At 41.5% G+C, this 22,614-nt stretch overlaps 1 protein-coding gene across 1 annotated transcript; it reads left to right on the forward strand.

The window, feature by feature from the left end:
* Nucleotides 1-1,827: 1,827 nt before the first annotated feature.
* znf821 (zinc finger protein 821) lies at nucleotides 1,828-22,614 on the forward strand. The gene is made up of 4 exons (XM_085991692.1): nucleotides 1,828-5,188; nucleotides 13,524-13,696; nucleotides 16,086-16,252; nucleotides 20,250-22,614. The coding sequence occupies exons 1-4, from the start codon at nucleotides 5,092-5,094 to the stop codon at nucleotides 20,815-20,817; spliced, it is 1,005 nt and encodes a 334-aa protein (XP_085847818.1). The 5' UTR covers nucleotides 1,828-5,091; the 3' UTR covers nucleotides 20,818-22,614.

Here is a 22,614-nt window from a genome sequence, read left to right on the forward strand (position 1 = left end):
TTTGTGTACAGTATACAACAAAGGGCCATATCACTGACCTGCCAAAATTAAATACAGAATGATGATATCCTGGAGTGATTATCACTGAGGGCGCGGTTCAGGTGACATCATAATCCTAGAGTCCTGCATTTAAGTAGGATAAAACTGATGTCCCAAAGTTTTCCATTAACTATTTCAAAGACAAAATTTATTGCATTAACGGAAGGCAGATGTTTTTTTTTGTGAATTCTAGCGAGGAGGAGGGTGCCCTCAGGAAAGGTCTTGAAGAGATGAGACAGTTCTCCACAGTGAAGTAGTGAAAATCATTGGGCAAGTTGAATTTGCACCATTCATTGATAGAGGCTTAAGAGCCTGGAGTTGGGAGAAAAGTGAGAATGGGCACTTTAATTTTAAATTCTAACTTGATTTTAGTGGGAACTATCATCATACAGTAACATCAGTATCAAAGCTATGCATAACAAAATCAAACTCCGATACTGTCTGAAGCCAAATTTAAATTATCTGTGTCACAATGGACATTAAGAACTACAAGGCAAACATTTTCCATAATGAAGTCCTTTCTTTGGGGGAAAGGATCTGCGTTGAGCTAAATCTAGTTATGCTTTATTTTTGGGTGGCCCTTCACAGCGATGGGAGTGTTGATGACCTCTTTAAAAATTCACCTAGACAATGTGTTGATTTGAAACTCGGGTTAAAGCAAGAAACTTGATTGAGCATTCCCTGAGTCTGATGTTCTGATCTCAGCAGACTTGGGTATTGATGTGGACTGTTTTATAATGCAGCTGAGTTAATGGCTGTGCTGTACTCTTTCCTTGGAGAACTTTGAGGCATATTCTTTGGTGCCAAAGGTTTTTGGAGCCGCCTTCATGAGTCAAATAAATCCGAAGAGCCTGATCTTTTAACCCTAGTCATGTAAAGCGATTGTCCTGATGACTGACCACAGTGTCTTCCTGTCCATGACAATTGCATCTCTGCCTTGGAATAATTCTGCTCATTAGGTTTGGAATGCAAACCCAGTTGTACAGACACTTGTAGGATTACTTTCCTGTGCTCTATACATTTTGCAATTGAAAACAGTTATGTCATTGTTCAAATTTGTGCCTTTTGGGGAGGCAATGCAGACACTTTTCGTGACTGTTGTTGGAAATGCTGTACGACAGAATTTAAAGCCTACTATGATGTGATTGACCTTTCTGTAAAAGTTTGATTTGCAAAACAAACTAGTAAAAATAAGAGTTGCAGAATTTTTCCTGGTAGTCAAAAGAAATGATTCTAGGCTGAGGCTCTTGTACAGATTGGGTTTGGGGGAAATGTCATGGCTCTTGTGACGAGCTTGCAAGCTGAAGCTCTTAAATCATTGGACATATACTGATTTTTTTATATATGAAGGATAAAAGAATGAGAGTGACTATCCTCGCTAGATCAGTGAGTTTATCTAGCGAGTAGCAGAGCCATACAGACCAAGACGACCCCATGTTTGATCCCTAGCCTGTGTGCTAACTGATCTAGACTGCAATGCCAGTAAGGTCACTACAGTTGACCTCCATTTTCCTGAATTACACAGGGAGTAAATTGGGGTGGTGTCTGCTGGAAATGTGTGTTTTCATGTGTCTACATTGGGTGAGGACAGGAATGGGACTCTTGCGATAGCTTACCACACTCAGTTGAAGCTTACACATGCATAATTGCTACTTGGGCGAGGTACCAGAAGGTGCTTATCAAACTGTAACTCAGCAAGGAGTCAATGTCTTCAGGAGAGGTGAGACAGGGAGAAAAGCAACAAAGAATTTTTAGATCGTGCTTGTAATATTGATTTTGGGCCTGCACACTTGGTTTGGTTAAAATGATCAAAATATAAAGGGAGCAGCAGCTGTTGTAATATCTCGATAGCAGCTGTTGTAATATCTCGATAGCAGCGTGGTAATATCTCGATAGCAGCGCGGTAATATCTCGATAGCAGCTGTTGTAATATCTCGGTAGCAGCGTGGTAATATCTCGATAGCAGCGTGGTAATATCTCGATAGCTGTTGTAATATCTCGGTAGCAGCGCGGTAATATCTCGATAGTGTGGTAATATCTCGATAGCAGCTGTTGTAATATCTCGGTAGCAGCGTGGTAATATCTCGATAGCAGCTGTTGTAATATCTCGGTAGCAGCGTGGTAATATCTCGATAGCAGCTGTTGTAATACCTCGGTAGCAGCGTGGTAATATCTCGATAGCAGCGTGGTAATATCTCGATAGCAGCGTGCTATAGAATGGAAGAGCTGGGGGTATCGAGAAGGATACAGCACATTGTATGGAGACAATGGAAATAGTGATGAAGTTAGAAACTCTGATTGCAAAAAAATGGGATTGAGGGGGGGTTTTGGATGAAAAGTAATGGAGATAAAAGTAGCAGAGAAAAGGAGAGGATATAAAATGTAATTGAAAAGTTGAGGAACTGATTTTTAAAGTATAAAGAATCAACATTTTGTCACTAAAGCAAACAGGACTTGTATAGACAGGCTTCACTACTAAATAGTACTACTCCAGCTTGTTTGATCGTGTTCTCAGATGATGGAACAAAGCATTTCTGTTTTGCCTCAGTGGGTGTGTGATTCTTCAGCTGTGCTGCGAGACAGACATGGCAACATCCAGACAGACTGATAGCATCTCCCCGCTCACCAGACACACACACATCTCGCCTGTGTGGGAATGGGGGATGGGAAGGGTTCATTGTCCCTTAATCCCTTAGGAGGACTATCTGTATGTTTGTTCCGATATGTAGTACTGTACACTATAGCAATATGTGCTGATTCATCAGTTTACACTAAAGTGTAATTACAATGACCAATTTCCAATAAAATCTGTATCTGTTAAAATTTCCATAATTTAAGCAAAATTTGCATCTTTAGAAAAGCACAATTTTGTTTTTAAGTCAGTATCTCCAAGGAGAGAAATTATATTAAAACTAGAAAGAACTAGTTTTATACTCCCTCCCCCATCCATGATCTAATTGTGCATTGCTTTCTATTTTTGGTTTAAATTTGTACATATGCCGAAAGCCTAGATTTTATAGGTCAACTTTAAGAACAAACTTAAGTTCTGTACTACATGTACAAAATAAATATTGAAGTATTGAGTGTCTAGCAATTTATATCTTACCATCAGTAGTTGGGTAATACTATACCCTAATGTACCAGGCAGTGAATAATAGCTGATAATTTGACATGACAAAATTAAGCTGCCTTTTAAACATAATTGCTGTTCTGCTGTTGGTACAATTGAAATGATAGTTTACTGCAAGGATTGCATTTTGAATTTCCGATGAGGTTTAAACTGAATGTTTAATCCATTTTGCAGAATATTTCTACAATAATGAGATAAGTGCTTTGCTTTATTTTCATCCAATTTTCTCCTTTTTATCCCTTTACCTGAAGGATTGTCCTGTAGTTTTATAGATACCGGCGATTCTATGTGTAAGCTCGGGTAAGAGGTGTGGGTGACCTACTTAACCATGGAGGAGGCTTGTCTCAGATGAGCACAATCCTATCCTTGCCCGAGAGCCACATGCATACTTCTAGTAGGGTTGCTGGATTGTGATTGGGAGTGAAAACTGACTAATTTGATTATTTTCTTCCCATACCTTGTGAGCCAGGGGGTGTTGAGGCCATTTGTTGTGCCATCAATGTTGCCAAGAAAGATTACTTTAAAATTAGTTAGGATCTTGGAAAGATAGTTGATTGAGACTCGCGACTTCTGTGAGCTATTCTCCCCTGTTTATCTTCTGACCATGTGCCCGTTTTGAGGCTAGTTTGTAAAGGTAGACCCACTTTTTGCACATGTCTGATTTTCATAACTGCAAATGCACACTCTGGAGCATGCGTTGGTGTGTGTAATGATGCTTGCAATAAAACTGGCTGCGTGTTTAGAATGTATGTAGAGGAGGCGCCTTATCTGCCAGCAGCTCACATGAAAATATTGGTCTCTGATGTCATCAACATGGGGAGGTCTGATTCTTTTCTATTGGAGAATGGCCACACCCCATCTAATATACAAGTGCCTTAACTTGCTAGATTTTGAACCTGCACCTTTCCTGGTCTTTGCTTCTGTACCACCATACAAAGTGATCTGCTCATTCCGAGCGCTCAAGCAATAAATGATGTTTTAATACAACATTGTTATGTGGAATTTTCAGCGGGAGTCTAAATAAGCCTAAGTTCAGGAATTCCATGTGATTGCGAACTTATATCCTCCTGCCTGAGGATCGTGATTTTCTGTGTGCATGCATGGCTTTTCTCTGACAAGTCAGTAAAAAGAGTGCTATGGAGGTGCAAGGGCATCCCAGCATCTGTCGACACCAAGTGCTAAGAGAACCTCTCCTATGGTTCAGTGAAAGCAAGAGAAAATATTAACCAATCCAAACCCAGTTGGTGGGTTGTGAAGAGGAAAAACGTGTGACGGAAGATGATCATCTTAGTGCCGCTTGTCCATTTCTTTGCAACTCAAGCGACTGTGTCATGAACTGTTTTTGGGGAGAATTAATGCCTCAGGTGTATAGTCTGTGACTGAAAATCTTACATCTATCATTTGTCTGGTGTTGACAGCTCTGAGTATTACACTTGTTAAAATTGGTCACCAAAGTTTCACAGTGGGTGTCTGGTATGACATTGTTTGCATCATAATTAGTCAAATTAATCCAAAGTAGGGAAAGCTTTTGTCTGGCTAGCAGTTTTCTTATTTGATAATTTGTATTTCTTATATAGCTAACTTTTTTGGAACTGAAATATTTTTATTTGTAAAAGTGTGACTCTATTACTGCTTCAGTTTGACAAAAAATAAAAACATGCGCTTTCCATAGATTTTTTTTTTCTGTTTTCTACCACAGGTGGTGCTGTGAAAATGAAGGATTGGTACAGAGCAGCCATTCTGTGATCTGATTGTTTGGAGTGTCTCACTTTTATATTTGAGAGGAATATTGCCTAATTATTTACCTCAACAGTTTAGAATACACCATCAAAAATGCAACAGTTGACATTTTCAGTTCTTCAGAAGAGACCATAAATTGAGAAGTGTTCTGTGTTTGTACAGTGGTGCAGCATTCTGTAGGGATGGAGGAGTGTGTGCACACAGATAAAGCTGAAGTTGATATGACAGAGTCCATTAGTGGCCATGGAAACCAAGAAGAGGACTTTGTTGACATAAGTGGTAAGTTTATTTTTTAAATGTAGAAATAATGGGTCCTAAGGTTCCCAGGTGAACCTACTAGTGGTCCTTTCAGGGTATTTTCTACAAGTTGAGACCATTGACTAATTTGACTTGTACATTCTGATGCTTTTATAGCTGTGTTTTACATTAACATTGAAATAAATGTGGTTTCATGCTTTCAATATTATGTGTACCTTTATACAAAATGGTGCACCCAAGTATAATTTTTGCTATTAGTTTTCAAAGCTTGCATACTGTTAAATAATTAGATACAGAACCATAGAAAATCACTGAGTGCACTAAACCGATTGTCACCCTGTTCTGACTTTGAAGAAATGCTACTTTAGTTCATAAAGGGTAAAACATAGCTGTGTTTTTGACAGAAATAAGAAGCTAATAGATATTGGTGATTATCCTTAAAAGTATATGAACCTTCACAGTGAAACTTTGTAATGGTACTGGATTAATTGATTCTGTATGTTTTCAGGCCCTTGTAGCATTAATATGTGCTCTTGTCAAGATGACTTAGCCTTGCTCACTAAGAGGACCCAGCATGTAGCAGTGAGGAAAAACATTGTTTCAAAAAATATATATTGGCCCAGAAATTCGGGTTGGGGGCTTCCGGCGGGTGCAAGCCCCCGACCTGCACTTGCCTTGCGCGCCGGCCGTTGAGCTGTGGGCTCCCGTGGAATTCCGATCTGGGGCCTGGTCCAGCTGCCGGCGCGCAGTGCTTGCGTATCCCGGGGCGCAGTTAGTTCGATGCGTTCCCTGGGATCACGTGGGCCATGGGCAGCCAATCGGAGCAGAGAATGCTCCATTCATAAGTCTGACAGGAAGACCGGTCAAGACTTATAAATACTACGGCCCCAAAAATAGCACTAAATCTTCAAATACATTTTTTAAATAAACTATAAATTACACGAAATAACTATTTTAAACAATAATTTAAATTTTTGAATTTTTTTTTTAATTTTCTAATGGGGCTAAAAATCAACTTACCTTGCTTTTAAAGTATTTAAAAATAATAAACCTGTGGGGAAAAATGTTTTAATTTTAATTAATTCACCACTTACCTTGTAAAAAGCAGGCCTTACGACTGCTTTTTACATTTCGAACTTCTGGAGACTTACCCTCCTGGGAAAACCTGTTTTTAATTTTAAAAAAAAGACCGAAGTTTGATGCGCACGCGCAGCCCCTCCCGTGCATGCGTTCGACCTCTGAACCTCTTCGTTGAGAGGAACGGAAGTGCCGGTTTCCCGCGCATGCGCAGTGCATGCAGGAAACCGGCACTTCCATCGGGCCTACAGGTGAGTACCCCGTGCGTACTCGCCCGTGGAGACCCGAATTTCTGGGCTAATGTATTTATGAACATACGAACAATGGCAGACAGGATAAGACCCTCTGGTCCATCCAGAGTCTCCCACACAATTGTGATACCTTGTATATCACAATATATACACTCTCCATGCTACCCAAAACCATGTGATCTCCGGGAGAAGTGAAAAAAATAGATTAAAAAAACCCCAGATCTATTTGGGAAATTCCTCTTTTTCCACCAACCTGCCCACCCCACCTCCAGGCGATTGAAACTAGTCCAGAGCTCACTCTGGAACTGATAATTCTATGCAGTACTTACCTTTTTGTACAAGGTGATCTCCGCCCCAGCCAGAAACAGGTCCAGCTCTCACTTGAGGGAATTCTGTGAACTGGCACCCCCTGCACGAACTGGCACCCCCTGCACGAACTGGCACCCCCTGCACGAACTGGCATCCCCTGCACGAACTGGCGGTAGCCTTAAAAAAAAAAAAAAAAAAAAAAAAAAGGTATCTGGGACTAAGTTAAAGGCTACAATTCTATCTATAGCTTCGTTTGACAATCATTAGGGGGTACAGTAGCATTGTGGTTGTGTTACTGGACCAGTAATCCGGAGGCCTGGACTAATGATCCGGAGATGTGAGTTCAAAATCCCACCACGGCAGCTGGGAAATTTAAATTCAATTAAATAAATCTGGAATAAAATGCTAGTATCGGTAATGGTGACCATGAAACTACCGGATTGTTGTAAAAACCCATCTGGTTCACTAATGTTCTCTTAGGGAAAGAAACCTGTTGTCCTTACCCGGTCTGGCCTATATGTGACTCCAGACCCACAGCAGTGTGGTTGAGTCTTAACTGCCCTCTGAAATGGTCTAGCAAGTCACTCAGTTGTATTCAAGAAAGCAGCTCACCACCACCTTCTCGAGGGCAATTGGGGATGAGCAATAAATGCTGGCTTTGCCGGCGACGCTCACACCCTGTGAATTAATTTTAAAAATCGCAAACTGCTTGAGTTTAGTTTTCTTTATGATGTCTGACGCACCCTGCCACCTCCATTTCAATTGCAGTGTTGTAATTTACTCGCATATATCTGCTATACATAAGGATTTTCCAATAGACTAGAAACAGCTTTTGCCATTAACTGTATGAGCTTTAGATCAAATTAATTGTGAAGTAACGGGCTGCTGTATTGAAATTTTGATTACATGAACTAAAGTCTTGTATATAATTTAAAACATTTTTGAACTCGTTTGTTCCAGAACTGCATTGATTCTATAAAATGCACCTTGGTTCCTTGTATTGGAACAAAATGTCAACACAAAACTGTTTAGGTTTTGGAGTATTAATTGTCTGAGCTTGTCACACTTTCAAATTGTATTTTACTTTTATTTTGGATTGCACTTTTTATATATTTTATCATTGTGTAAAAATTATGGTTATCTTAAGTTAGATGTTAAACAAAAATGTTTCATCTTTTGTCCCACAATTTGTATTGAATTTAAGGGTTTATTGTCGCATTCACACATTTTACATTAAATATATTTTATGAATTCACTGAACATTTTGCTCGGTGTGCTTGTACCTTGTTCCATTTAAGGTAGCTTGGCATGGCTTGTCTGAGTGTGAGTTTAAAGGTTGAAGCAATTTAACTTTGGTCTGTGGGTGCAGTTTTGTCAAAGCGGGGGGTCCTGCCTGCTAATAGTTATTTTGGTTGGCTTGCTGTCCTTGCCCATCTATTGGTGTGTCGCTGTTGGTCTGCATTCTTCTCCTAAAGGTGGTTTGGATATTTTGAGGAGTGGGTATGGTGAATGAGCCTCCCAGATTGCTTGCTATTTTCTTGGTCAAGGCAGAGGGCTGAACATCACCCATCTAGATTGGAATATCTTCCACAGATGCTGTAGCCACACATATTGAGAGCTGGCACAGTAGGATGATGCAAAATCTTGCAGCTAAGTGGTAGCACTTACCTCAGTGGTAGTGCTCTTGCCTCTAAGTATGTGTCCTGGCCAACGCTATATCTCTCAACCAACACCACTAAAGAGACGATGTGTATCTCTGCTCTTTGTGGAACCTCTGAGCACAAATTGGCTGCTGTGTTTGACTACATTTTAAAAGTACTAAAATTGGTTGTGAAGCACTTTGAGACATCCTGAGGATGTGGACAGCACTATATAAATGGAAGTTTCTCTCTGCTTCCTTACTGAAAGCTGAGGTAGTCCGAACTTAAGTTTACACCAAATGTGGTATTTTACATGTTCATTCTATTTAGCCCCATGCTGCTTCAGTATTAATCATTAGATATTTCCTCCTATATTCTCTTTCCTCCCTTCCCTTCATTCTTTCCCCCCCCCCCCCCCCCCTCCAAATAGTAATAACTGATTAGTGGAATATAGGTGTTGGCAGAAATCCAGTATCATGCACAAGTGGCCATTTTCCTCCTCGGCATAAACAAATAGGCAGGCTTCACCTGATGTCCAGACATAAATGGACCTCCCAGCAAAGCCCCAGATAGGCATTGGGAGCAGAAATGCAGGCTGTTCTTCACCCTTTCCAAGCTTATGGGTACAAATGCCAATTGTTGTGCTGTGGTTGATATCTGCTATCTCAGCATAGGCCAGGGAATGAACTTTGAACCTTCCTAGTCTGCATAGCTCACTGTTAATACAGGCAGTGTATTTACCCAATGAATCATTGGGGAAACTGTATCCACAATGTTTTGGGTGGGGGGAGGGAACAAAAACCAGAGATGACCTTTTTACTGCAAGCTTGAATAGAAATTAACAACAATAGCTTGAATTTATGTAGCTCCTTTTAATGTGGAACAATGTCATACGGTGCTTTGCAGAGGCTTGCTGCAAAAATGGCGCTGAGCCTAAGGAGGGATGACCACAAACTTGGTGAAAGGTGGTTTTTAAAGAGTTTTGACAGAGTAGAGGTAGATGAAGGGGCAGAGAAGTTTGGGGAGGGAATTCCAGAACATAGGGCCTAGGTAGCTGAAGGAATCGCTGACGATGGTGGATGTTGCACAAGAGGCTGGAGTTAGAGGAAAGGGGTTGTAGTGATGGAGGTTGCTCTCCAGGATGATCCTTGAGCAATTACATAGGATATACAGCACAGAAACAGGCCATTTGGCCCAACCAGTCCATGCTGGCATTTATGCCCCACTCAAGCCTCCTCCCGTCTTTCCTCGTCTAAATCTATCGGCATAACCCTCTATTCCCTTCTCCCTCATATGCTTGTCTAGCCTCCCCTTAAATGCATCTATACTATTTGCCTCAACCACTCCCTGTGGTAGCGAGTTCCACATTCTCGCCACTCTCTGGGTAAAGAAGTTTCTTCTGAATTCCCTATAGGATTTCTTGGTGACTATCTTATATTGATGGCCTCTAGTTATGCTCTTCCCCACAAGTGGAAACATTCTGTATCCACTCTTTCATAATTTTAAAGACCTCTATTAGGTCACCCCTCAGCCTTTTTTCAGGAGAAAAGAGACCCAGCCATCCTTTCCTGATATGTATACCCTCACATTTCTGGTATCATCCTTGTAAATCTTCTCTGCACCCTCTCCAGTGCCTCTATACCCTTTTTATAATATGGTGACCAGAACTGTATGCAGTACTCCAAGTGTGGTCTAACCAAGGTTCGATACAGGTTTAGCATAACTTCACTACTTTTCAATTCTATCCCTCTAGAAATAAACCCTAGTGCCTGTTTTTTTTTTTTACGGCCTTGTTATTAACCTGTGTCGCTACTTTTTGTGATTTGTGTATTTGTACTCCGATTCCTTTGTTCCTCTACCCCATCTGGACTTGTACCCTCCAAGTAATAAGTGACCTCCCTATCAAAATATAATGCCTCACATTTATCTGTGTTGAATTTCATTTGCCAATTATATGCCTGTTCTGCAAGTTTATTAATGTCCTCCTGTAATTTGTTGCAGTCCTCCTCAATATTAACTCTCTCTTCTTTCCCCCCCCCCACCCCAAAATTTGGTGTCGTCCGCAAATTTAGAAATTGTGTTTTTGATTTCCAAAGTCTAAATTGTTAATATAAATTGTGAGCAACAGTGGTCCCAGCACTGACCCTTGTGGAACACCACTACCCACCTTCTGCCACTGTGAATAGCTACCCTTTACTCCTACTCTCTGCTTTCTGTCCTGAAGCCAGCCAGCAATCCATTCTGCTAATTGTCCCCAACTCCGCATTCTCTGACCTTATTCATTAGTCTATTATGTGGTACCTTATCGAAGGCCTTTGAAAATCTAGATAAATTACATCATCTGCATTACCCATTGTCTCTCTCTTACCTCGTCAAAAAATTCAATGAGATTGGTCAAGCAAGACTTTCCATTTTGAAATCCATGCTGACTATTCATTATTATATTTTTTGCTTCTAGATGTTCTATTTTCTCCTTTAGTAGGAATTCCATTATTTTTCCTACCACTGATGTTAAGCTGACTGGTCTATAGTTCCCTGGTCATGTTCTAGCTCCCTTCTTAAATATAGGTATTATGTTAGCTATCCGCCAGTCCTCTGGCACTACACCTTTTTCTAATGAATTATTAAATATGTCTAGTAATGCCTCTACTATCTCTTCCCTGGATTCTTTTAAAATGCGTGGATGTAGTCCATCCGGACCAGAATTTGATTAGTTTATTTAATATATCTCTGTGGCGGTACCACCGGTTGTACCTTACATCAAGACACATAATTCCCTTTAACTTACCTTACTGTATGTTTAACTTACCTTTTGGGTCCGTTGCCCTTTTAACTTACCTGTTGGGGCCATTGCCCCTTTAAGACGCGCGCTGACGTCACGTATGACGTGACGTGCGTGCGGCGGCTGCCGGCCTGACTCGGCCTTCCAGGACGGCCGCCGGCACAGCCCGGCCTCGCGTCTTCGGCCTCAACGGCCAGCCGACGGGAGCGACGCGATCTTCCGCTCCCGCGGCAAGCACCGGCACAGCCCGGCCTCGCGACCTCGGCCTCAACGGCCAGCGACGCAACGCCGCGCATCACGTGACGCCCTAAGCGCGGGAAACGCGAACAACGTGATGACGTCATCACGCTCTCCACAGGACTGCGAACTCAGTCCTCGTGGAGTCCCCGCTGGGACAAGACCTATACCACGGTGCTCCTACAGTCAGCCATCTTACCTGATGTAATTAGTCTGTTCCTGTAAATAAACAACTTGTTAATAGTTCGTTGAAGTCAAACTCTCTTATTTAGTCGCGATCTACACGAACCACTACATCTCCTTTGTTTTAAATGCAGTTATTTCATTACTAATCTCATGATCCATTTTCATGTCCACCTGTTCTATCTCCCTGGTAAATACTGAAGCAAAGTATTATTTAATATTTCTGCCATCTCTCTATCACTGCCTGTGGTATTATCCTGTCCATCCCTTAGTGGCCCTATTCTCATCCCAACCTTTTTTTATTGACGTGCCTGTAAAATATTTAACTTTTGTTTTATGTTCCTTAATAATTTAATTTCATAGTTTGTCTTTGCCTTCCTAATTGTTTTTTGACTTCTCTCCTAATCTTTGTATTCTCCCTTATCATGCTCTCCCCTGCTGTCCATGTACCTAATGTATGCCTCTTTCCTTACCCTCAATTTTTCCCTTATGGCTTTATTCATCCATGGTATCTCATCGGTGTTTAGCTTGTTCTTGATTTTTAGCGGAATATATTTTTCTTGGACTCCGTTGAACACCGTTTTAAATTTTCCCATTGCTGTTCTCCGTCACTTTGCCAATATTGTTGTCCATTTTATTTTCCCCAAGTTCTTTTCTCAGCCCCTCAAAATAGCTTTTCTCCAATCTATTACCCTGATCTTCTTCATACTTATGTCCTTCTCAATTATTATCTTAAAGCGTATTATATTATGGTCACTATTGCCTAGATGTTCCCCTACTTTTACTTTTATCTGCTCTGGTTCATTCCCCATTACTAGATCCAATAACTAATCCTCCCTTGTTGGGCTTCTTATATAATTAGTTATTGGCAGGGGAAAATGATTTGGTCGAGTTTGATGTAGTCCAGCCAGATCTGGCAGTGGATATCTAAGCCAGTTGTGCACCAAATATGCCCCATGGATTTCAGGGAGCGAAGATGGTGGGCATACCCGGGGGCCCAACCAAGATAGGAGACCGTGCAGTTTTTGTTGGGGACAAGAACATCAAAGGAGGCGGTGAGGGAGTGGTTGAGCAAAGTAATGGCTGTGGAAGTATCGTGGTGAATGGGGAGGGCCAAAGACTCATGAGCTGGGAGCTTGAAAGTCCGGTTGTTAGCGACTTGGTGGGGGATGTTCTTTTTTCATAGGAGCAGGTGAACAGTCATTCTGGAGAGGAATGTGGAGAAAAGGCAGTGATTGATCTGTTGGCAGAGGCGAAAGGGGTGGCTGTTTGGGTGAGCAGAATGGATTAGTGAGGTCAGACCTAGTGGGTGCACTGGGTGGGACGGTCAGCGAGAGAGGAGGTTGAGGCAGTTAAGATTGTGAAGGGTGCCTCAACGGGCCCTTCAGAGATGCTACGAGAAATACAGAGGATAGCCGTGAGTTTATTCAAGGGGAAATCAAGCTTGGGACAGCGGCAAGAGAGTAGGAAAGCAGAGGAATATCGATGGGTTGCGGTAGGGAGAAATGAAGGGTCGTATGGCCCGATGATGCAAGGGAGGAGGAGAGAAGGAGATGGAAGTAATTGCCTCTGGTCAGGAGTGGCAACCAAAATCCACACACTAATGGCACAAAGGGAATTCATGTTACGTAGGCACAACCAGATTAGGTGAGACATGTCGCAGTCATAAATGGGGGACAGGGAGGATATGAGAGTGAATAAAAACATGAACATTTGTTTTCATTTTTATTCTTCTGTTAGATTTGGACTTTTTTTAAAGATAAATATCAATAATGTAATTACAATGTAAATGAACATTTTTCCAATATCTTGCAAAAATTATTGTCTGAGCATCACACCAGTTTCTGATTTCCCTGTTCAATTTTTTTTCTTTCAAGAGAATTGTGATGGTGCAACACAATATTCAGAAGATGACTTACTTCCTAAAGAATCAGAAGATCATCTTTTACCCACCAGTAGGTTGGTGACAGCTATAAGTAAAGATGAAACTGAAAGTAACATGAAGCGGCCAGAGATGAGCAGCAATTTTTCACAGTCTGAGGACAGCCAGGTAAATTGCTATGTAATCGACAGAGTCTAAAAATATAAAGTTAGGACCTGTATTTTACTTCAGAAAGGGATCAGGACCTTCCTGGTTCAGTGAGGTTTTTATTTCACATTTTTAATACACTTCTTTTTCTTCCCTTATCTCATCTCTCGTGACACCATTGACCCATATTTACATACGGTTTCATGGACAGAGGCAGTCTTTGGATGTCTGGTTTATGTGCCCATTCTTCTTGCTAACCTGAATAGGAAATGTCAGTAAGCTATTTGAACAGGGTTGGCTGAATCCATTTCATGTATACTTCCACCAGAGGTAGCTGGATGACGATCCAGACCAGGAACTTTGGTTGTGTGTGTTTTTCTTTCCTTCTCTCCGGAAGGCTGAGCTGATTGTAGTGCTTTCACTGTCAAGCTGGCTGAGTTTGTTTAATTCAGCATAAGCTCGAGATAAAACCTGGGGCTACTGATCTATTTAGGGCTACACCATTTACCGGCTTGGCCATTAATATGGCCTTTTTAAAATGAGATAGATGGAGTCTGTTTCCCAGCCACTGACTCCATCCCTCTCCTGGCCGCTGTCTGAAGCTGAACCAGGCTGTCTGAAGCTGAACCGTCCTATTTCACCGCGCTCCGCTTCCGACCACATATCCTCTTCATCAGCAATATCACTTGCTTCCACCTCCATAACATCGCCTGTCTCTGCCCCTGCCTTAGCTCATCTGCTGCTGAAACCCTCATCTATGCCTTTGTTAGCTCTAGACTATTCCAAATATTCCTGGCCGGCCTCCCACCTTGCACCCTCTGTAAATTTGCGCTCATCCAAAACTCTGCTGCCCGTAGCCTAACTCGCACCAAGTTCTGTTCACCCATAATTCCTGTGCTCGCTGACCTACGTTGGCTCCCAGTCCGGCAACGTCCTGAATTTAAAATTCTCATGTTTTCAAATCCCTCCATGGCCTCTCACCACCCTATCTCTAACCTCCTCCAGCCCTATAACCCTCCGAGATCTCTGTGCTCCTCCAATTCTGGCCTCTAGTGCACCCTCAGCTTTCAACGCTCCACCATTGGTGGCTGTGCCTTCAGGCGCCTAGGCCCTAAGCTCTGGAATTCCCTTCCTAAATCGCTACCTCCTTAAGTGGCCCGTTGTCAAATGCTGTTTTGATAATCGCTCCTGTGAAGTTCCGTTGGATGTTTTACTACATTAAAGGCACTATATAAATGCAAGTTGTTGTTGTTTTGTGATTAATGAAGATTAAGCCCATTGTAGAGCTTCACTTGAAATTTGATCTTTGGTAAAATTGTAAGAAATATAGCGCCATTTATGTCTAGGAATGCAGTTGCAAAGTAACTGGGTGCATCTTGATAAACCAATGTAGCAATTTCTTATGGTAAGCTTTCAATTATTGTACCTAAAGTATGAATTCAAAATATTCTAGGGAAACTTTCTTGTTTGCACTTTGTCATCAGGATGAGCAGCAATATTTCAAGAAATAAAGGATAACTAAAATCAAAAATATAACACTTTTTGTGAGAAACCGATGTGCTGCAATACAAATATCAAATCTGGGTCCTAAGTTTCAGTTCAAATTGATTTTGGCATAAGAGTAGTCCATGGTTACCTTGCCTCTGAGTCAGAAGATTGTGGGTTCACGTCCCACTCCAGAGACTTGAGCACAAATATTTAGGTTGAAACTCCAGTGCAGTGCTGAGGGAGTGCTGCACTGTCGGAGGTGCCGTCTTTTGGATGAGATGTTAAACTGCGATGTCTGCGCTCTCAGCTGGATGTGAAAGATCTTCTGGCACTATTTCGAAGAGCAGGGGAGTTCTCCTCTGTGTCCTGGCCAATATTTATCCCTCGTTCAACATTAAAAAAAACAACAGATTATCTGGTCATTATCACAATTGCTGTTTGTGGGAGTTTGCTGTGCACAAATTAGCTGCCACGTTTCCCACATTACAACAGTGCCTGCACTTCAAAAAGTACTTCATTGGCTGTAAAGCGCTTTGGGACGTCCGGTGGTCGTAAAAGGTGCTATATAAATGCAAGTCTTTCTTTGCTGTTTAACCTGTATCCAAATTTAATCCATGTGTGTGTTTCTCCACCCCTCCCCCACCTTTCCTTTTCCCTTTGTTCCTTTTTTTTTAATGTTGTTCATCTGTAATTTTTTCCAGTTCTGATGAAGGGTCTGCACCTCAATCACTATCTTATCTGTTCTCTCCACAGATGCTAATTAACTTGGAGTGTTTCCATCATTTTCTGTTTTTGTTCCAAATTTTACTTGCTTATTTTGACACACACATTTTAAAACTTTCAGAAGAATTTGTAACTTGATTGCTAAAAGATGATACAAGGCTGTATTTGTGAACTCCTATTTTAATAATTATTCTTCTAGCACCAAGCAGACAGTGGCGGTACCAAGGGACTCATTTGCAGTATTTGTGGGAGTACATTGAGCTGCATTAATTCACTGGATAAACACATGTTGATCCACTCCAGCGAGAAACTGTATCACTGTGCAGTGTGTGGGCAGTCACCCACAGCAAAGGACCACATGCACAGGTCAGTTATCTATTATTAATTAATGCTAGTCATTGTAAAAATGTATCAAAAACTATAGTCCAGGCCTCATAGTGAAATAATTGTTGTTTGGACACTTGTTATATGCATATTGCTAATATTTTTGGGGAACTAAAGCATGAAGATATATTGGGCCAGAATTTTCTGTCAAAATAATGGCACGGCTAATTGCGGTCGGTGTTGTTTATGGGTAAATGGTAGAGCACCTTCAGGTGAAGAGCAGTTGCATGGTTAAATGTGAATATCCAAAATTTAATGTCGAAGTTGCCATTAGCTTCGAGAATAGCCACATGCCCTTGGCCTCCCTGTTTTTTGGGAACTTGCTGTACTTGCCCATTAAATGCCTATTAAACTTGTCACAGAAAGTTAAGTATTGTCATTAACAGCGCAAGTACCCTTTTAATGACTAAGTGTTAATGACTGCCAATCAACCTCGCTGGCACCGAAAAATTAATTATTACAATTCTGGAGTCTCATTTCTTCAGGTTTTGAATTTTGTTGGAGGTATTAAAAATGTCAATTTTGTCATGCCTGGTTACGAGCGAGTGGGAGAAAAAGAAATGAACTTATTATTTCCTATATTTCCTAAGGAGGCTGAAGGGATGCAACCTGTCACCCCTGATCCTCTCTAACTTCTACCGCTGCACAATAGAGAGCATCCTGACAAACTGTATCACAGTATGGTATGGCAGCTGTAGCTACTATGACCGGAAAGCCCTGCAGCGGGTAGTCAAAACTGCCCAACGCATTACCGGCACCCGGCTACCGACCATAGAGCACATATACCAGAAACGCTGTTTACGGAGGTCACGGTCCATCATCAAAGACCCTACCCACCCCAGCCACAGTCTGTTCGCCCTCCTGCCATCTGGGAGACGCTACAGATGCATTCGTACCCATACGACCAGATTTAGGAACAGCTTCTTTCCCAGGGCTGTCATCCAACTGAACTCCACAAATAAACTCTAAAGCCTGCACATCTGCCAATGCACTTTATTATGGTTATGTTTATGTTAATGTATTACAAGCCAAATGTATGTTGAATGTTTAAATGTCTTAATCTAAATGTACACTCTCGGGAGCCGCAAGCCTACATTTCGTTGTACTGCACTTGTGCACTAACAATGACAATAAAAGTTGATTTGATTTTGATTTGATATAGAGGCTTTCACGACCTCCGGACGACCCAAAGCGCTTTACAGCCAATTAAGTACTTTTGAAATAGTCGCTGTTGTAGTGTAGGAAACATTAGAGAAAGAGAATTTGGTCTTTTCAATTTGAGCCCAGGGGATGCAGAAAGAGTCTTGCGAATAATATTTATTTGTCCGACAAGATCATGAAGGTGATGGCTTATGCTGCGGTATAGTTCTGTGGGTGCCAGCATAGGCGCAGCCACCAACATTCGCAGTACTTTGCTTTTGCAAGGATTGATGCCCCCCCCCCCCCCCCCCCTCAAACCGACATAGCCAACAGTGCATCACTATGCAATTGAGAAACGGAGTTGTAAACTGGTCTATGTAAATAGTGCGGGCAACAAAAAGAATAATTTACAATATTTTCATGTTGACGATTACCCATTGTATGAAGCAGGAATTTTTTTTAAAATCCCCTGCACACTCTTCCCCTGCTCCCTGGGCCACCTTCAAAAAAGGCCCAGGGATTTTTTCCCCTAGTTTCTCCTCATAATTCCTTGTTAGAGGAGCTAGAGTCATAATGGCACAGAAGGAGGTCATTCGGCCCATCGAGTCGGTGCCAGCTCACTGCGGAGCAGTCTAGTCAGTCCCATTCCCCCGCTCTATCCCTGTAGTCCTGCAAGTTTAAGTCCTGCAAGTTTATTTCCCTCAAGTGCCTATCCAGTCTCCCCTTGAAAACATTGATTGTTTCCACTTCCACCACTTCCGTCGGCAACGAGTTCCAGGTCCTCACCACTCGCTGCGTAAAAATGTTTTTTCTCACATGCCCCCTGTATCTCTTGCCCAAAACCTTAAATCTGTGTCCTAGTCCTTGTACCATCAACTAGTGGGAACAGCCTTTCTCTGTCTAGCCTATCCAAACCCATCATAATCTTGTACACTTCTATCAAATCACCCCTCAACCTCCTTTGCTCTAATGAAAACAAATCCAGCTTCTCCAACCTGTCCTTGTAGCTAAGATCTCTCATCCCCAGAACCATTCTGGTAAATCTCCTCTGCACCCTCTCAAGGGCCTTCACATCCTTCTTAAGGTGTGGTGACCAGAACTGGACACAATACTCCAGTTGTGGCCAAATCAGTGCTTTATAAAGGTTCAGCATAACTTCTACTTTTGCACTCGATACCTCTTTATGAAGCCCAAGATCCCATATGCTTTGCTAACCACTCTTCTCAATATGTCCTGCCACCTTCAGGGACCTATGCACATTAACTCCCAGGTCCCTCTGTCCCTACACTCTTCAAAACTGTGCCATTAAGTGTATATTGCCTCTCTTCCTTCTGCCAATCTGCATTTCTTCTAGTTTTTAGAGATTGGTAGTAAATGCGAGTGCTCCCTTTAGTTCACAAGTTTTTTTAAAATTCATTTATGGGATGTGGGCGTCGCTGGCAAGGCCAGCATTTGTTGCCTTTGAGAAGGTGGTGCTGAGTAGCCACCTTGAACCGCTGCAGTCTGTGTGGTGATGGTACTCCCACAGTGCTGTTAGGTAGGAGTTCCAGGATTTTGACCCAGTGACGATGAAGGATCGGCGATATACTTCTAAGTCAGGATGGTGTGTGACTTGGAGGGGAAGTTGGAGGTGGTGCTGTTCCCATGCGCCTGCTGCCCTTGTCCTTCTAGGTGGAAGAGGTCGCGGGTTTGGGAGGTGCTGCCGAAGAAGCCTTGGCGAGTTTCTGCAGTGCATCTTGTAGATGGTACACACTGCAGCCACGGTATGCCGGTGGTGGAGGGGGTGCCAATCAAGCGGGCTGCTTTGTCCTGGTGTTGAGCTTCTTGAGTGTTGTTAGAGCTGCATTCATCCAGGCAAGTGGAGAGTATTCCATCATACTCCTTACTTGTGCCTTGTAGATGGTTTGGAGATGCAGGTGAGCAGTGTAGTGTTACGACTTGAGTAATATAGATAAATGTCATTGGATAGTCATCAGAAGCAGAAACCCTGGTTGATTCTTCCTCACTCCAAGGTACAGGGGCATTGAGGAAAATTGTAGTGACCCTATTTACCACCCTGGCTAGATAACTAACTCAGTGCAGACCGAGAATTGATCTGTATGCCATCGAAGGGGAGCTAGATGAATGTTCATAAAGGAAACCTTTTTTGGGGGGAAAAGTCAGTTCTCCCGGTTGCCATTTATCTCTTGAACAACATCACTAAAACAGATGATCTCATTGCTGTTTTGTGGGACCATGCTGTATGTGAATTGACTGCCATGTTTCTTTACTACTTCTTAGGCAGTCCCTTGGAACCGAGGATGACTTACTTCCACACTAAAAATGAGTTCTCAAGTGACTGATGAGCCCAATATGGGACCTACAGTCTCTGTCACAGGCAGGGCAGATGGTGGTTGAAGGGATGGGTGGGTGGGGTGCTTGGGTTGACGTGCGCTTGGCTTCTTTACATTACAACAGTGACTACACTTCAGAAGTACATTGTTGGCTGTAGAGTACTTTGGGATGTCCTGCAGTCATGAAAGATGCTATAAAAATGCAAGTTATTTTTTTCTTTTCTGCTTTTGAGCAGTTTTTTTTTTTAAAACCTACCATCTTTATTATTTCCTGATCTTGAGTTAGATCTACAGGTATTTAGTGCAGAATATTAAGGGAACCTAGAAAAGTGAGAAATTAGTCAATATACTTTTAAATTTTTATTTCTGGATATAGACAGTTATGAACCCCTATATAGGGGCTTAATTTAGATTTGCTGTTTCAAAAGTGTGGAAACCCTCCATTTTTTTAAATGTAAAAGAGTCACTATATTCTCTGATTTCTGCTTGGGATGTTGAATTTACAGTGTGAAGTTGCCTGATGGAAAACCTGATATCAATGATAACACTGAGAGGACTTCTGTATCTGAAGAAGCAGGACCGTTCTGGAATACAATGGTAGCTGCAGGGATGCTGTTTGTCTGCGAAACATGTATAACTTACCGAAATCTTACTGAGGCTCAAGAGACTTCAGTCCGTAAGTGGATGGTCCGTAGACAGAATGAGCCCCTGCATGTCCGTTTGCAAAGACTAGAGCGTGAACGGACTGCCAAAAGACTTAAACGTGCCAATGAATCGGCAGATGAAAGGGAGATGCGGAGGTTGAGAGATCGTGAGGCTAAACGTCTTCAGAGAATGCAGGAGTCTGAAGACCAGAGGGCAAGGCGGTTACAGCGTGACCGGGAGGCTATGAGAATGAAAAGGGCAAATGAGACACCAGAAAAACGGCAGGCAAGACTCATACGAGAGCGAGAAGCAAAACGGATAAAGAGACGTTTACAGAAGTTAGACCCGAGTCTGTCGGTTCATATTTCTCAGAATTCAACGCCAGAGATGAACTCATTCCAGCTTCATGTGGCTTGCCCCAGTCTGTAAAATGAACATAAAGTTATGAAACTTTGACTTTATTTATGCCTGAAATGAAAACTACTCCAGGGATTCATCTAGAATTTATTCTTCGGTTCAAGCTCCGGGAGAAAACAAAAGCCAGAAACATCATGAGATTTGCGTCGGAAATATATTCTATATTTCTTGAGGCTAAAGGGATCTGGGGAGAAAGCAGGGACAGGGTACTGAATTTGGATGATCAGCCATGATCTCATTGAATGGCGGAGTGGGCTCGAGGGGCCGAATGGCCTACTCCTGCTTCTATCTTCTATGTTTCTAATATGGTAATAGTGCAGAGTAAAGGATACAGAATAAGATTTCCTGTAGCTGTGAAGTCACATAATCTGCATGAACTCGTATCAAAATGTAAAAGTCACACTTTTGATGAGCTAGTGATCTCAAACCACAATGGATCTGTTACTTGGTTTAATTCTACTGACTGGAATTGTGTGGTCCCTTTTTCTTTCTTATGTTAAATTATTTTACTGCACTTTAAAGCAATGTAGCATGCTATAAATCTCATGCTGATTTCTTCCTCTACTGTTACTCAAGGACTTTGGCCAGGTTATTTCAAAGTAAGACTGCAGAAGGCAAATGAGAAGATTCAGTTTTAAAGCAAGCATGATGGGCACGATCTTAACATAGGTACCATTTTGTATTGGACATTCCTCCGGAACTGAGTAATATACTCAGGTTATCATATTTGGGCTAATTTGTAAACAATGGGACTTTTGAGAAACTGAGGCATCTTCTGCAGTTCTACATTTTAAATGTCATGATGTATATAGTCAGAGCATTTATTTTTGAAAGCCATTGACTCAGGTGTGAATACCATCATCACAATGGGGAAACTCTCACAGGAACAAAACCTTTTATATTGGTCTAGTGTAATGAACTACTGTGATTTACTGACAATCAAAATATTGGTAGGGCTGACCAAACTCTTCCAGTACTATTAATACAATTCAGCTTTGAATGTGGGAAGTGTTGATGGCAACTTGAAATCCTTAATTACTGAACTGTAAATCATGGTACCAACCTATACTGTAATTGGAATCACCAGCTTGATTGGATTGTATCTTTGCATTCATTATATTTCTAATACTTTAATCATATGCACATATACATGAACTTTAGAAGTGTTTTTTTACAGGAGTCTAGGTATCTTAATCTTAATCCTGTGCATGAAACTTGCTTCCAAGCCCGAAAAATGATGACTTGAATTGTTTTGGCATCTGATGCTTATTAATGGAAGTAGCAGGTCAATCTCTTAATTAATTAAAAGTAATTCAATGGTATTTTACTCCAGCTGTAAATTACTTGAATTTAAATGTTATCACTAATTTATATTTGAACACTATTTGAAATGCTGATTTTTCAAGTACTGGATTTAATTTGATCATGGAGTAAAATTGCATTTGTAGTGCTACAGAAAGATTTACTTTAAGATCCAAGATCATGTTTTGATTATATTAATATAAAATGGCAGGCATTGTGCGCCATTAATATCCACATCCTCCATGTTTTCCTGAATTACCACTTCAAGTAGAGAAGGGTAGAATGTCTTTTCCATCTAATTTATACTTGTCTTGGTACCTGAACCCCCAAAAACTCAGTTTGCAATACAAAGGCTGCAGCACATTCCATTCTGTTGGTTTGTACACAGCTTTAGAATGTATGGGATTTCAAATAAGTAAGTCTGAAGTTGTCATGACCAGAAAGTGCAAATGAAAGTTATGAAAATTACTTCCTTTGTGGACAATAAACATCAATCTTTATTTTGAA

The sequence above is a fragment of the Somniosus microcephalus genome, chromosome 6 (assembly GCF_052327205.1).
Source record: "Somniosus microcephalus isolate GS21.2 chromosome 6, FLI_Smic_1.0, whole genome shotgun sequence".
NCBI classification, from domain to species: Eukaryota; Metazoa; Chordata; class Chondrichthyes; order Squaliformes; family Somniosidae; genus Somniosus; species Somniosus microcephalus.